At 43.2% G+C, this 15,630-nt stretch overlaps 1 protein-coding gene across 4 annotated transcripts in view; it reads left to right on the top strand.

Moving 5' to 3' along the window:
* Positions 1 to 15,630, top strand: part of ASH1L (ASH1 like histone lysine methyltransferase) — a 599,934-nt gene that overhangs the window by 241,429 nt on the left and 342,875 nt on the right. For all 4 annotated transcript variants that reach the window (XR_014972078.1, XR_014972077.1, XM_085637967.1 and 1 more), the window contains exon 4: positions 12,127 to 12,231. Coding sequence is in view for 2 of the 4 variants with exons in the window: in XM_085637967.1 (XP_085494093.1) it covers positions 12,127 to 12,231 (105 nt within the window). In the remaining 2 variants the exon portion in view is untranslated. The remainder of the gene's footprint in view (positions 1 to 12,126; positions 12,232 to 15,630) is intronic.

Here is a 15,630-nt window from a genome sequence, read left to right as displayed (position 1 = left end):
ATGGGCAAACAGCTACAAAACACTACTCCTGTCAAAATATATACCAGAGTGGGACAACTCCATTGCAGACCTTCTCAGCAGGACCTACCAACAAATTCATAAGTGGGAAATACACATTCTGTTAATACAATGATACTTCCACCAGTGGTAAACCCTCACAATAGACCTGATCGCCACTGCCAAAAACTCAAAATGCCAAAGCTTTGCATCCTGAGACCCACACCCGCAATCCAAAGGGAATGCACTAGTGATGAACTGGTCAGGGATATTTCCTTATGCATTTCATCTTCTCCCACTCATTCCATACGTGGTCAGGAAATGCAGACATACTTCATTAACCTTGATACTCATAGCTCCCTCATGGGCTCGGCAGCCATGGTATACACTACTAGAGCTATCCCTAGTATCTCACGAGAAGCTATCCAACCCTTCTCACTCACAGTGCGGGCAGGGTGAGACATCCCAATGTTCTCTCCTTCACCAGGAGGTTGCGTCTCTATTCTCAGAGACATGGTGGTATCTGTGCAAATAAGTGACTTCAAATTGCTTACTGTTCTCTAGGAATAATACTTTTAATTCAAGATAAAAGAGGAACAGTCGCAAGATTAAAAATCAAAAGGGATGTGAACAAGACTATTAAGTCGTCCTACACATCTAACCAGTGATGAAAAACTGGGAGGTCGACATGTTTCAGCCAACTTACACCCAACAAGGGTTGGCTTTTTTCAGGACCAGCTTATGTATAGCAGATCTCCACAATACCTGGTAGAACTATTTGTCCCCCTGGAACCTTTTATTGTAGTGCAATTTGCGCATACACGGGTAGAATCTTCATAGCCCCTGTTTTGATAAAATACTCCCTCCCCTGGTAGCCTGAGAAGAAGGAATGTGTGAAACAACTTTACTAAGTCGTAGCACGTTCTGCGACTTAGTAAAGTTGTTTCACATTCCTCCTCCTCGGGCTGTGAGACATTTTTATCCTTTATGAGTGAGAATTTACTTTAAGGCGACAAGACTGGATGAAAATAAGCATTACACAGATCTTAATCTCAATCGGTAGACAGCGGACATATCCTACGAGTTATGCAGATCTCACGGGGTGAGCGACTAGAGGTACTAATCAGGTTATAGATACATTTATACAAATACTGTATCCCTGTAGTTACACGAATCTTGTAGGATGAAGCATTTGACACCAGTAGCAATTAAGATGAGAAAATCTTTATCAATATAGATGACAAAATACTTCCACAGGATTCAAGAGCTAATGGACATAGCAATAAGTGCCATCTGACACCAAGAAATAAGCATTTGCAATGCAATAGGTCTCGCATTTGCCAGAGTTAGAGCTATTGTTGTTGTAAATGACAGTGTCTTTTACCCATGTGTTTTGGTTTGGAGTGGAGGCATAAAAAATTAGTGTAAGCAGATGACAGACCACTTATGAATCTATTTTGTCATTGATTGCTTTAAGGTCTCCAGTCACATACAAATTATAAAATCTCACCCGAGAGTACCCGCACTAGGGAAGGCAACGAGATACACTTGTGAACTAGCATTGTATTTATGGCCCGCGGAGGCGGGTGGCTATCCCAAGGTATGGCGAACGCTGTGCCAGCGCCCCCCCCGACATCTGTTTCCATTTTACACCCCCAGAACCACTGCATAGTCGGGTTAAAACAAGTCGGGTTTAAACAAAGGGATGACGGACCAGCAAGCATGTGTGTACGCTTTGCTGCAAACCTGTACAATTCTGGGACCACAGCTGTACGGTTGTACATTAAATATACACACGGAAGGCCGCTGGTGATGGAATTCGAATGAGAAATTACCATTGAGACCAGAAAAGGAGCTGCAGCACTGTGTAGAGGACTAGAAATGAGAAATTACCACTGAGACCAGAGACGCGGCTAGCAGCACTGCCTGAAGGACTAAGAATGAGGGATTACCACTGTGACTAGAGACACAGCTGCAGCACTGTGTAGAGGACTTAGAATGAGGAATTATAGATGGGACCAGAGTAGCAGCTAGCAGGACTGTTTAGAGGACTTAGAATGAGGAATTGCCACTAGGACCATTGAAGTAGCTGCAACACTGTCCAGAGGAATTAGAATGAGGAATTACTGTTGGGACCAGAGTAGCAGCACTGTCTGGAAGACTTAGAATGAGGAATTGCCGAAGGGACCAGAGTAGCAGCTAGCAGCACTGTCTAGAGGATTTAGATTGAGGAATTACCACTGGGACCAGAGAAGCAGTTAGCAGCACTGCCTATAGGACTTAGAATGAGGAATTACCAGCGGTACTAGAGAAGAAGCTAGCAGCATTGCCTAGAGGACTAAGAATGATGGTTTGTTACTGTCCTGTTAATTTGTGCATAATCACAATGCCGAATGTATATCGTCCTGTGAATTTGTACACAATCCGCTCTTAAAGTTCCCTGAAACAATGTCCACTGTAGTGTAGCACTATACAAAAAAAGGTCACTGTGCATAGACACTTATTTAAAAGATATGAGTTGCCTATTAAACACATTCAACTGTATTTATGGACTGGGTAGACAGGGATCACTTGTGCGTAAAAAGGCCAACATTGAACTGTATAAAAGCGATTTAAAAATTCTAATCACTGAAATCATATAGGAATACTTAAAACCCACAGACAGTGAACAGTGCACAAAGTAGGCTGCGCTTTATGAAGGGACATGGAATACTTAAAACCCACAGACAGTGGACAGTGCACAAAGTAGGCTGCGCTTTATGAAGGGACATTTGTTGAGCTAGGGCCTGCTTCTATGCGACTGGACAGCTGACTTTGCACACAATCAGAATAGTTCCTTTTTCCATAAGCAGGGATGTTCTTTAATGTCAAAACACATGCCAGGAGCTCAGCTGTGGAAGCAAATGTGTTAGTGACCCTTGGATTTGTTGTTGTTGCCCTCCTGGGGCCAAGGAGGCTCCCAAACTGTTGCAGGTCCCATTGTGCAGACCCCAAAATGAACATGCCTATGTGTGCTGGTAACGAACAAAAGTCACGACCCGTTGTAGGCCACAGTGGCTGCTTGACACACAACATGTTTGTTTTGTTTAGGCGCTAGGAGACCATTTAATTTACTGAATGACCAAAATTGAAATACAAGTTTCAGAAAGGGGTGGGGGTTGGATAAGAACAATAAGTGGACTGGCTCCTCAAATTGAATCCTTCAACTCAAGTAGGCCCACTCACACAGGAAAGTTCCCATTACCAGGCTCCAAATGAGCTGATATGTTTCTAATAGCAAGTGGACGTTACTGCGCCGACATGGTACAAATGGGGACTGAAAGCACAGTAGCAATAATGAAGGTTTATAAAGCGGCTGGAGCGGTGGTCTGCATGCCGTTTTTCATACAACCCACTATACACACCGGGACCCCTTTTAGAAAGATAATTCCAAGAATATGGAAAGGTAAGAAGGGAAAAGTTGATAAATCCTCTTGCAGTGAACTTGATGGACAGTCAGGCTGCCATCAATAATTGTGTAGCCTTTGTGTGTAGAGAGTGATCTGAGCATATCCTGCCATTTAGACTGAAGACCGTCCTTAAAGATTCTAAACCTACACATGGGCACCGTCCAGGCCTCTGCCTGGCATAGGCAGGCGGGGGCAATCGGGGAGCAGGGGGGACTATCGGAAGGGCTTTGCGGCCTGGGGAAGCCATTTAAAAGGACATCGCCTCGGCCTGGCATAGTCAGGCGGGGACAATCGGGGAGCAGGGGGGACTATCGGAAGGGCTTCGCGGCCGAGTGTGAGAAAAAAGTGCTTCCACTGTCGGAAGGGCTTCGAGGCCGAATGGGGAAAAAAGTGCTTTCCGGCTAATTAAAGGACATAGTATAACGCCACAGGTAAAAGATCCAGTCTGGGGGGCCGGGCCCAAAAGTGGACAGAACGGTCACAAGGAGGGACTAAGATGCTTCCATTACAATCAGAAGCCAACGTTTCGCATGGAAGATGACGCTACCCAATCAAAAAGATGGGCGGGGCTTCAAGTCCGCTTCCAAAAGCGTATTGATTACAAAAAGCCCTCGCAGAAGCGAGGAGCGCATGCGCGCTCCAGCGCTATGTCTGCAAGACCTAAAAAGCCCAAGTGACGTTGGTTATCGAAAAGTGCAAAAAGGGTCAAATAAAATACAAGCAACAGAGAGGGAGGCACGCATGGGAGGCAGCATTAACATAACTGTGGCATTAAGAGGAGGAGGGAAGGAGGAATGCTATATTTACATGTAAGCATCTAAGGCACTGAAGCTGAACACAGACAAACAGTAACAGAGCAGGAAACCAAGAAATAAACAGTTCCCCCAAGGACAGATAACGAACCATAGCGGAATGAGATAGTACTCAGTCCCTGCTGCCTCGGAGGGACGGAAGAGAAAAAGGAGGGACAAAGAGGCCAGACTGACCATTAGCAAGAAAGGATTCTTAAACCACACTCAAACAAACAAATTGAAAGGAGGGGAATGACTGTAAGCCCTCAAGAGAAGTTACAACAGGTCTTGAATGCTCTTTCTAAAAAGGGAAGTGTTGTTAGTGATCTTCTGTTTCAGAGCTTTTGGATATGTTTCAGTGCCTTTTCTAGAGCTCCTCAAAGCGCGAAAGAGGGGTAATTTCTTTTTGTCTCCTTAGACAAATTTTATTGCTTGATTTTCCTCACGTGAACGTGTCACTTAAGTGTCCCACATTTACCAAGAGTGTCGCTCATAGGCCCAATGAAACCATATAAATGTCACTCATAAGTTGCCTGAAAACTTGGCAGCTACAAAGATATTTGTTAGAGCTTCTCATTAGTCAAAAGGGTATAACCTCTGTTATTTATCTCTTTCAATACCCCTGACTGCTTGAGTTTACTCTCAAGAGAGTGCCACTGTAAGTGTCACACATTTGGTTTTGAATGTCACTCATAAGTCCCCTGAAACCATGAAAATGTTAACACATAAGCAGTCTGAAAACATATCAGCTATGTACCATACGGCACTCCGTTCTAGAGCATAAACCCCCTGACGTCATCCTATCCCCCCACCCACCTGTTTGCATGAGTTATGGGGGGGCGGGGGGCTCTAGCCGCGAGGACGGCTGATGGGCGCGGCTCCATAGTGGATCCTGGCGATACACGGCCCCTCTCACCGATGTGAGTTTCCCGGGGTACACTATATACCATGTGCCATGAGGATAGACGCCCCGGGTACTGTGCTTATACTCCTCCGTCACTAGCGCCTCCGGGAGACTTCAGAGCGATGCCTTCTGAGCGTGGCAGCTCCGTCGCACAGTGCGCGTTCTCGTGGACAGCGTGCTAGTGTCCACGTAACGTGACCACCATCTTGGAACACCACCTTTTCATCACTATGTGGGACACGCTCCTAAAAATACCATCAGTTAGCCGTCGACCTTGCTTTATCTAAATTAATAATACGTGACTAGAAATATAGTTTACAATAAATATTGGAACTACATGTTTTTTAGTTTGTTTTATTTTTTACCTGAATTTATAGGCAGGGCAAAACCAAACACGATACGTTGCAAGTAATTTAAATTTCCTATTACTTTACATACTTTTGATTTCGCTCACAGTACTGTGACGGATCGTGGCTGCAGACAGAATCTTCTGATATGGCAACAAGAGTCACAGAATTAAACAAGCATTTGCAATGCAATAGGTCTCGCATTTACGAGAGTTTAAACTATTGGCATTGTAAATGACAATGCCTTTTATTTATGTTTTGGTTTTTAAAACATACATAAAAGGCATTGCCATTTACAATGCCAATAGCTTAAACTCTCGGAAATGCGAGAACTATTGCATTGCTAATGTTTGTTTTGTGTTACATTTTAGACATACTGTAGGTTTAGGGCCTGCCCCCTGGGATGTTTTAACCTTTTGACAAATTAGGAGGCTTCAATACATTGTCCTGTCTCAAGAATATCCTCTCTTATTTCCTCCATCACTCCCGAACCCAAAATCCTCGCCTCCTCTTAGCCCTCTTGCCTTTAATAAATTTGAAGATGTCATATAATTGGTCTTAAGCACATTAAGTAGAAACTTGCAAGTGATTATATATTAAAACAAGGAGGGTGTTCTACACCCCTCATTTTTTTTCTTTGGCTGGTAATAGAAGAAAGACCAGTTTGCTCTGTCTCTGTATCCAAACTCTGCGTGCTTATTTCTAGTTGGCCTTTCTCTGCATCTGAACTTTGGGAGATGTGTCCCCTCCTCCATACAAACGTTTCAACATCTGACATGGCTGTAGCAATAATATTTTGCTGTTGGTGGGGCTTTTCTCCATCTTCCTACACCCGCAGCCATGTAGGGTCTGCTGGTGGGCTTGGGCTGCTTAAAAACCTGCTCTTGTTTTTCTCCCACAGCCGGGTCTGTTGTTGCTAGGCCTAGGCTGTCAATAGGTCTGCTCCGCATGTCCTCTCTACCAACATTGTTGTGATGAGGAGTCGGTCTAAAGTGAACAACCTCACTCACCATCTAGATTACGTGCTGATGACCAGCGTACTGCCAGACTGGGATTTTAAAGGTGTACTGCCATTGAGTCCATGCGAGACTTAGGCTCACTGTCGAGCCTGCCAATATTTATGTCTTAAATATCAGATTGAACTGAATGCCTAACTCAATACCTAGCTTCTTCACAAGGGATGGTGGTAGCATGGGGCGGGTATCAGAGATAAGCTGCCATTTGTATTCGCCTCATTCCTTTACGTTTGCATCAGTACACATCTGGTTCCCATAAATGCCATACACAGGTCCTTGACCTGTGACTTTGTAATGGGCTTTTCTTTTTGCAAAGTAGGATCTGTTTAAAGAACGCAGTTAAAAAAATGCAGTCACCCATACAAAGCACAAAACATAGTACTGGAGTGACTGGCATAAGACTGGGCCTCCTTGCGTATACAAGACTAGTGAATGCCTTGTACGTGTAGCAATGCCTTGTGCCACTTTACAAAAGTAGCACTGTGTCATGTGCCTGGCTTATACAACTATCTAGCATGTATGAGCTATTCAGATGGCCCTTGTAGCATGTTTTCGGTTAGCAGTTTGTTTTGCCAGCTTCTGGTTCTATGTATTGATTAAAGCTACTAAGAATGCTCCATACTTGTTCAAACTATTTCCCATAAAACAATGTTAACCCAAACCATTTCCTTCCCACTTACTGCCCTTTATAGTTGGGTACACTACGGCGCTTGTGGGAAACCTCAGTCTGACTCCCTCCCCCGAAATATATTACTGACTAAGCTACACCCCTGCTTAACCCTAAGCAGTGCTTTAAATGGGCCGGTACTGTCCGGTACGGAGTATCTGCACTTTGTTATTTTGGGAGGAAGAGTTCCGGCACTTCTCAAGAGAAATGCTATACTTTTAATTGGAGAGTACCGGCACTTCTCAGTTCCGGGTAGATAACCAGATCTTTTTGGCTACGTGGCACCAAGAAAGGCCGAGCTGTGCAGAGGCGGACTATCTCCCGATAGGTTGTCTTGTGCATTAAACCCTGTTACTCTCTGGCTAAAAAGGAACCTCCGGTAGGGCTGCGCGCCCATTCAACCAGGGCGACAGCAGCTACTACAGCATTGGGACGCGGTGTCCCCCTGCAAGATATCTGTCAGGCAGCCACGTGGGCCTCGCTGCATACTTTCACTAAGCACTATTGGCTTGACAGTCAAGTCCGGAGAGACTGCTTCTTTGGCCGGTTGGTCCTCCGTGACTTTCTGGTGTGATTTCAATTCGCAGACCCACCACCGGGGTTGGTATTGCTTGGGTATGTATTCTAAGGTAAGGAATCTATCACTCACGTGTCTCTTTCAGATGCACAAGCTACTTACTTGTGTAACGATATATCTGTAAGAGACATTAGTTAGTGATAGATTCCTTACCGCCTGCCCATCCTCCCCGTTCTGCGAAATGTTCTCTAGGGTTCAGGTCATCCCTTTCAGGGCCCTAGTTCTATTGCACCAGTAGTCGGTCTCTGGCATGGTTCTGCATTCCTGGCGTGGAAAGTAGTGTACAGAACTGACGTCCGCGCGCGTGGGCGCATCTGTGTAGCTCCGATGACGTCATCTCTGCAAATACGACGCCAGCGACGTACGCGGAGCCGCACGAGGATGCCTACCGACGCGCAGGGGCACTGCTGACGAAAACTTTCCATATCCAGTCTGATGCCTGGGGATGTCTAAGGTAAGGACTCTATCACTAACTAATGTCTCTTACAGATATATCGTTACACAAGTAACTAACTTGTGCATCAATGCAAGTCACACCGCCCTGGCCTATCTTGGATGTCTAGCTTTCAAAAACGCCTTTGATTGGTTTCCCTGGGTAGTGGCCAGTCCCAGGCGTGGACCCCACTGCTGCAGCTACCCACATCATCAGAACGGATCTATTTGCAAGGCAAATATTTTGATATCTCTATGTTGCCTTTTAAGGCCTTTCATTTTGCAGGGGTTAGGGCCATCCACATAAGCGAGATACCGTTTTTATTGGGTGAAGTGGGGGAATACAGAATAGCAGTCCCTTTGTCATTCTCTATTGTATTTCTTTCCATTTTCGTCTTTTAAATGTAAGCCATTGTGCAAGTAAGAACACATTTGCGAAATGCCATCTGAACCATAAGACAGTATGGGTACCCCAAATTCTGAGTTGTAGAAATAACTACTATTCCTGAACTCAGTGTCGTGGACAAATTTTTAAAAAATGCATACGTTTCCTTAATATACATTTTTCGTTCATTAGCTTTTGCCATATCTTTTGCTGCATGTTTGTTGCACAATGAAATGTTATTAAAACATGCAACTTAGTTGTTGGTTCTAGTTATCAGGTGTTTTTGGCTAAACAGCAAATACTTGATATCCCTGTGACCAGAAGGGTCAGATGGATGTAACAGTATATCACTTATGTTAATTGTTTTTTGGGAAAAGAATTACAAGTGAAAACATCATCTCCTATGTCTATTTTATCGTGCTTATTTCCATTATTTTTTCATTATTTAATTATTTCATCATTCACAGATTGGTATATTTCAGAAAACCATGAGTGATCTACACAAATGGCCCCTCGCTGAATTCAGAATTTAGCCTTGTATAGCTTTCCCCAATCACCTGTGCTTTTTATACATTTCCTTCACAAGCTGCACATAAACAACAAGCATTTGCAATGCAATAGGTCTCGCATTTACGCGAGTTTAAGCTATTGGCATTGTAATGACAATGCCTTTTATTTATGTTTTAAAAACAAAAATAAAAGGCACTGTTATTTGCAATGTCAATTGCTCAAACTTGTTTATAACATGTTCTAGATAAGAGGCCACACTGCTCAGAAGACTCTTAAGTATTACAGTATTTCACGAGTGCCCATTCAGAAAGGTCATAAACAGGTAGCTTATAAATCAAAGGGAAGTGCTTCTTACCACGCAGGTTTGTGGAGACAGAGGAAGAGAAGCCCTTACAGATGGAATTGCGGTTGGAGGTGGGATTGTCAAAGAGAAGCAACCCATAAAAGAAAGGTGGGAGGGGCAGAGCCCTCAATTGAAAGATGTGACCGGTCTGAGAGGAACACATAGCAGATGTGTCACAGGGAAGAGTCCCACTCACAGACATGTGCAGGGTCAGAGGGATGAAACCCCAAAATAAAGACCCGAATTATTATTGTTCGGCGCACAACACTAGAAGCAAGACGTCTCGGTCACTCTATACCTGGACAAATTAATGACTCCCTGTCAACAAGAATGCGGTGCTCTAGTGCAGCATTTCCTTTTAGCAACATAAATGACTTCTGGGAGTTGTAGTCCTTTATTTGTGCCAGATGAAATAATAAAAACATTGTCGGGTAAACCAGGAGCATGGCAATGTTTCTGTGCAGAGTGAAAGAGAAGTTCCATCTAATATGACCTGTTGAGTACTGTTGACTCAAGTCTAGTATGTTTGGGTACATAAACAGCTTTCCAATTCAATTCACATTTAAAACTCAAAAAACAACTCAACAAAGTTCTTGGCATGAAGCTACAATCCAAATATAGCTACTACTGCATTTCCTGATTACACCTTGCCTGGCATCGTGCCTGCAAGGCGCTCATCAACGGTATGCAATTGTTTGTCGTGTTAACAACACCCACTTCCAAAGAGAGACTGCAGAAAATCTCCCAAGCAGCACTGCTGTATGGGCCACAAACAGAAATGCAGCATTGCAGGTAGGAAAACTCATGAGTACAGTGAAAAAATAAATAACTGGAGGCCTATAAATCACGAGCTCCCACTCCTGATGTGAAATGTAATGGATTCGGCGTTGAGATGCAGGAAAAGCTGTTTAAAATTAATCTCCCCCTCTTAAAACGAATTAATACGCATGATATGTCCGGCGGTATCAGAATCAGATTTTCGTGTGTTACCTTTGAACTACAGAATCCTTACTTGTAATCACAGAATCAAGAGTTCGTTGAAAAACAAAGATGTGAAATGCAGTACTTCTAATGACTGCAATAGCATATTCTGAAACAAAAACATAAAAAGCTTTGTTCGGACTCCTCGTCTGATTGGGTTGCACGCATCCTATAGATGAAGACAGCAAACTCAAATTTCATGAAAATAATGTCCTGCACATAAATTAACTACCAATAAACCTGACCAAATGTCCACTCAAGCGGAAAGTTGGGGAATAAAGCGCATGTATGTAATATTATTGATAATAGTAAAAGATTTTAATAATTTTTTAACAATAATTGAGATTATCAAGAAACAGCGATATATGGTATCTTCAATTTAACGTGTCTAATTTGGAACGTTTGGGAAAGGATCAACATTTGACAATCATATTAGTGGGAAAGGATTAAATGCCCAATCAGTAATTATCGCATTATTCGTTTTTAGTGGCAATGCACTTGGTCGTGTGCTCGTTGTGCAGACCCGAATTATTATTGTTCGGCGTACAACACTAGAAGCCTAGACGTTTCCGTGGAGAGGTGTGGCTCACTGGTTAGAGGCGGCAGACCCGTAAGCAGAGAATCGGCCAGGGACCAGGGTTCAATTCCCGACGCGGCAGGGTCGTGGACCAGGGTCAAAACGGACTCGATAATTCTCGCCTCGGTACCTACTCTAACCAGGAACACACTCGGCAACTCTGGGCATTAAGCTTGCCTCATCTCTACAACGGCCCCCCACAGACGCCGGGGATGCCTGGTTTCACCTTGGAGATACCCAGTAAGGGACCATCTCACAGGGATAGCCAGGACGGGTTCCCCAGCGGTCTACAGCACAGGGACGCCCCGTTGCTGGGGCAGCTGTGCGCTTTACAAGTCTACAACATTTACAACATTTACAACATTTACATTTACTTTATCCCTGGACAAAATAAAGACGAACAGAACAAGCATTGGCGGCGCCGCGAAAGTGAAAGTAATCGAGGCTGTAGGGGTGCCCGTGATAGGGCGCCCGTGCTCGTAAGTGCCCGCGCGCTACAGCAAGCTTTAGGCCACCACCAAATGTGTGTGATAGCATTTTCTGAAGCCCGTTTACAAAAAGTCTCGCCAGTGCAGCGCATGCGCTGGCTCAGGCTAGACCTAAAAAAACGACAAATAATTGGAAAAAGTCAACTGCAACTTTGAAAAATGCAAACACTGTGGCAAAAAACTGTTTTGTTTTACACTGTTTATGTTCCCGAAAGCTGGGAAGATGGTGATCTCATCATAGCAAACCTTTGTTGATTCTATTTTTTAGAAAAAACTAAACATATGCTTCCTTGCACACTACTTTGTCCCATTTTTTCAAAACAAAATGCAGTATGTTGGCTATATTCGTGGTTCCCCTCAGTTGAATACACTAACCCTGGGTACTTTTTACAATCCTCAACATGGGAAAATCCTCAGCAGTTATGGGAATACAAGTTGCTGAAATTTGAACACCTTTAATTGAAGTAAAATATGTTATTTACAGGTGGTTTTCAACTGTCCCTTTTTTTTATAACAAGATGGATATTTCCACCCTCTGCTCTTTCCGTATGGTATTATTACTTTTGCTGTTGTGTTATGTACCTCTACAGACTTTCTAAAAGATGGCTACATTTTGTAGATCTCAATGAACTGTTTGTTCCTCCCCTTTATGTCCACTGCAGGGACCCAACCAGTGCATGATCGGCCTCCCTCACAGAGACAGTCTGAGAGCACAAACTGTAGCCCTGCCAGGAGGAGGACTGCAACAGAGAACGTTTTATCTACAGGTGAGCCAGGCTTTCATCTAAGATAATATGTGACATTCCAAAAGGAACTGACCTTGCTCATATTGGTAATCTGTTTGCAAAAGTCACCTGTGCCCTTAATTAGTCTTTAGAAACTAAATGATGTGCATGTCCTTGTACTTAGCTCCATGGCAAAAGCTATCATTGGACTTTTTTGGGGCAATATTCCTGACTTTCTTACCTTTGTTCTATTTGATACCTTTAGGCTAACAGTGGAAATAGATACCAGCCAACGCTTGTTTATGGAGGCACACTGCTTGAGCTGCTGCCTGCATTCAAGACTGTGATTTTATGAGTTTAATGATTATGAATCACATTGGGTGCCAAGCCTGAACCAGTGCCAAATACATCCTGGTCCCAAGCAGTGACTTGGTGTCCACAGGCGCCCTTTTTCTATAGTTCTTTTGAGAAATGCATCAGACCATGACCACTCGGAAAGTAATCGTAGCCATGCTCTGGATTCTTTGAATTAGGATCTCATAGTTCATGTGTAAAAGTGCTTTATTCAGGACAGCTTGAAGTCCTTTCAGTCTACCAGTCGCGTGTTGACTGTTTGCAGAGGTTGAATGTCCAACCTAAGGGAAGGTTCAATATTAGCTTGGAAATTGGGTGATTGTAATGCCAAGGCATGTGTGAAGCTGTAACAGTAGCTCTTTTAGAGTATCGGGTGCTTGTGGCCCTCCTCTATAGGCCTTTCATTTGTTAGGCACATAGTAGACCTTGATTTGGGTTCATTATGAACTGCTTTTAACAACCAGTCAGTATATTGCCCTGGGGTACAGGTCCTGATCCTCTTCGTTTAGAGGGCAAGTGTCATTTCCTGATTTGTGATATATTGAAGGTAGTGTTGGGCAGAGATTAGAGATGGGTCTGGTTTCTGCAGGATGGGTGGTATCTGGTCTTGACAGTTGTGAGAGATATAAGAAGTAATGCAATTGTGCTGGTGTTGATGTGGGATGTCTCAGTTTGGTAAGATCTGGTGCTTTGCTGCATTGTCTCAGTGTTGAAAGCGCTCCAACCTCCCCCCCCTCCCCCCCCCCCCACCAAAGACACACATATTGTGTCTAGGCTCTGCCTTTTATAACCACGAAAACTAGAATATTGTTAAAATAATTTGCCACCAGAAGCAGCAAAAAAATATTTTGTCAGCTTCTGAGTCCAGTGGAAACTTTCCTTAAGTGATTGCAAGTCAATAAACATAATGTGGACCCTACAGCTAAAGCTATGAACGGTGTATGCACAGGTAAGCGTGGCCGAGGGTTATATTTCTTCACTTATACATTCAGGACAAAGCTGTGAGTATGCCCAATAATAGTGAGATGATATTTGTCCCTAGATCTTCAGAAAGTTAAGACAAGAATAATGATAGATAAGTACCTAAATGTGATTAGTACAACGCAAGAAGAGGGCATTTATTAAACTTTAAATGGTTTAAAGGTTTTTAAGAACGGGCAAACTTCCAAAGGGAAGCAGTCATCTACCCATAATACATCTTCCAGAATATGCAGATATCATTCCAAGCGTAATCTGCTGCTCAGTCTGCCTGTTTTACTTACTCAGCCAACACATGTGCATGTATTTCTTTTGAACAGCATAGCCCATTTTGTCACCAATGATCAAGGAACACCCATTCCCTGTAGAAGGTAGTCGTCACCTTACAAGAATATTGATTCTCCATCACCTAGTATTAATGAGTACTAAAGATTATGCTGAAATGCCATCCATTGGCATTTTCCCAGCATCCTTCTGTTCTCCAGAATACGGAAAATCTCCAGCGTTTCTACTTAGGTTTCAGATCATTTTGTCTCTAAAAAGCTATTAAAATGGTTGCTGATCAGGAGAAGAGCCTGGGGTTTTATTGTTCACTGCCTGTACTTCATTGCCCCAAAAATGTCTGTACAGTTTGAACTAATTCCTTTCCTTTGAGCTAGTGGTATTTGGTAACTGTGGAACAATTCTTGGAAGTGGCTTGCATCTATAGACCTCCAGGAACTTCCTTTCATATTCTATTTGACAAGAGTATCAACATTTGCTCTGACTTGCCAATATGGTCACTTCTACGAATAAAAGCACCTGAACTGAGTGCCAACATTGTTTTCTTAAGTATTGTCTCTCTCCTCCTCCTCCTTTCGTCATCCTGGGTTTCAAATTTACCTTAAAGGCTGGCTGAAAAGGGCATAGTCTTGGGAGGAAGCACGGAGAAACGTACAGTTGGTGTGCAACATCTTTCACATCTTGGGTCTCGCCTTATATATCAAGGTGACTCTTCTCCTTCGCAGAGAACTTCAGTTTATACAGCCTTTTATTTGATACTACTTTGGGAATGCCCACCCGTCCACCAGGGAATCTAGAAGCTCTGAGACAAACCATTCCAAACTGCATGTCAGCATCTCCGGCAACTCAACTATCCATTTGATTCCTTTTACCCAATGGAAAATAAGTGGTGCAGCTCTCATCCCATCACTGGGAGCAGACAACACAGCTTGCAGTTCAAGAAATTCTCTCATAGTGGAGTCACAAGGCAAAGCTTTGAAAAGGTCAGCCTTTTCAGCAAAATGAAAATAACAGCCTACCCATATGATCATGAATGGGGAGGTGAAAATGCATAGCATAAGATCAGCCCTTAAAATGAAACGGCTGTAAGCACATAGTTTCAGAAGTTGGTAACCGTCCCAGGATACAGTGCACGGTCAGTGGGGCAGTCATTTTTTCCAGTTCACTGAGGAAGATTCCAATACACTATTGCCTTTCTTTAGTCTATAATCGACTGAAAACTCTGATTTCTGCAGCGTTTTTATCTCCACTTGGCATCTTTCAGTGTTTTGTATACTTTGTTGCTCTTTCTTTGTATTGTTACTCTCCTCGTCTTTTCTGAGTCACTGTGCCAGCTGTCTTTGACAGGTGTACTTCTTGAATAAGAAAGAGGGGCGATTGTCATATAGGAGACTCCTGGATAGGGAGGGATGGCGCAGCAAGGTGAATCTGGTCGCTCATGTTCACAGACCACCAGCTCCAAGAGTCTAAAGGATCAGTCACCATAGGTTTGAACACTTCCACAATGCAAATGTGTTAATTTTTGTATAGAGTTCTAAATGTATGTTGTACCTCATGTTGTATTTTGATGTTCTATTGCGTATATTAACCTATTGCTGTTGTACATATGTATTAACGCAGTCATGTACAGTAGTTTACCTTTGAAGGGCGCCCTGATGCTTTCAGATCTTGTACAAGCTGTATAAAGATGTCCAACAAATAACTTTTATCAACATGTTGAAATACATTTGAACACTTCCACAATGCCATAGAGTTTAAAGGCCCTAATGGCACAATTAAGACAATTTCCTTCATATTGGGTATTATTTATTTTTGCTCGATTTATTT

The sequence above is a fragment of the Triturus cristatus genome, chromosome 12, assembly GCF_964204655.1.
Source record: "Triturus cristatus chromosome 12, aTriCri1.1, whole genome shotgun sequence".
NCBI lineage: Eukaryota > Metazoa > Chordata > Amphibia > Caudata > Salamandridae > Triturus > Triturus cristatus.
The sequence above is the reverse complement of the archived record's forward strand: the minus strand, read 5'-3'. Positions and strand labels throughout refer to the sequence as shown.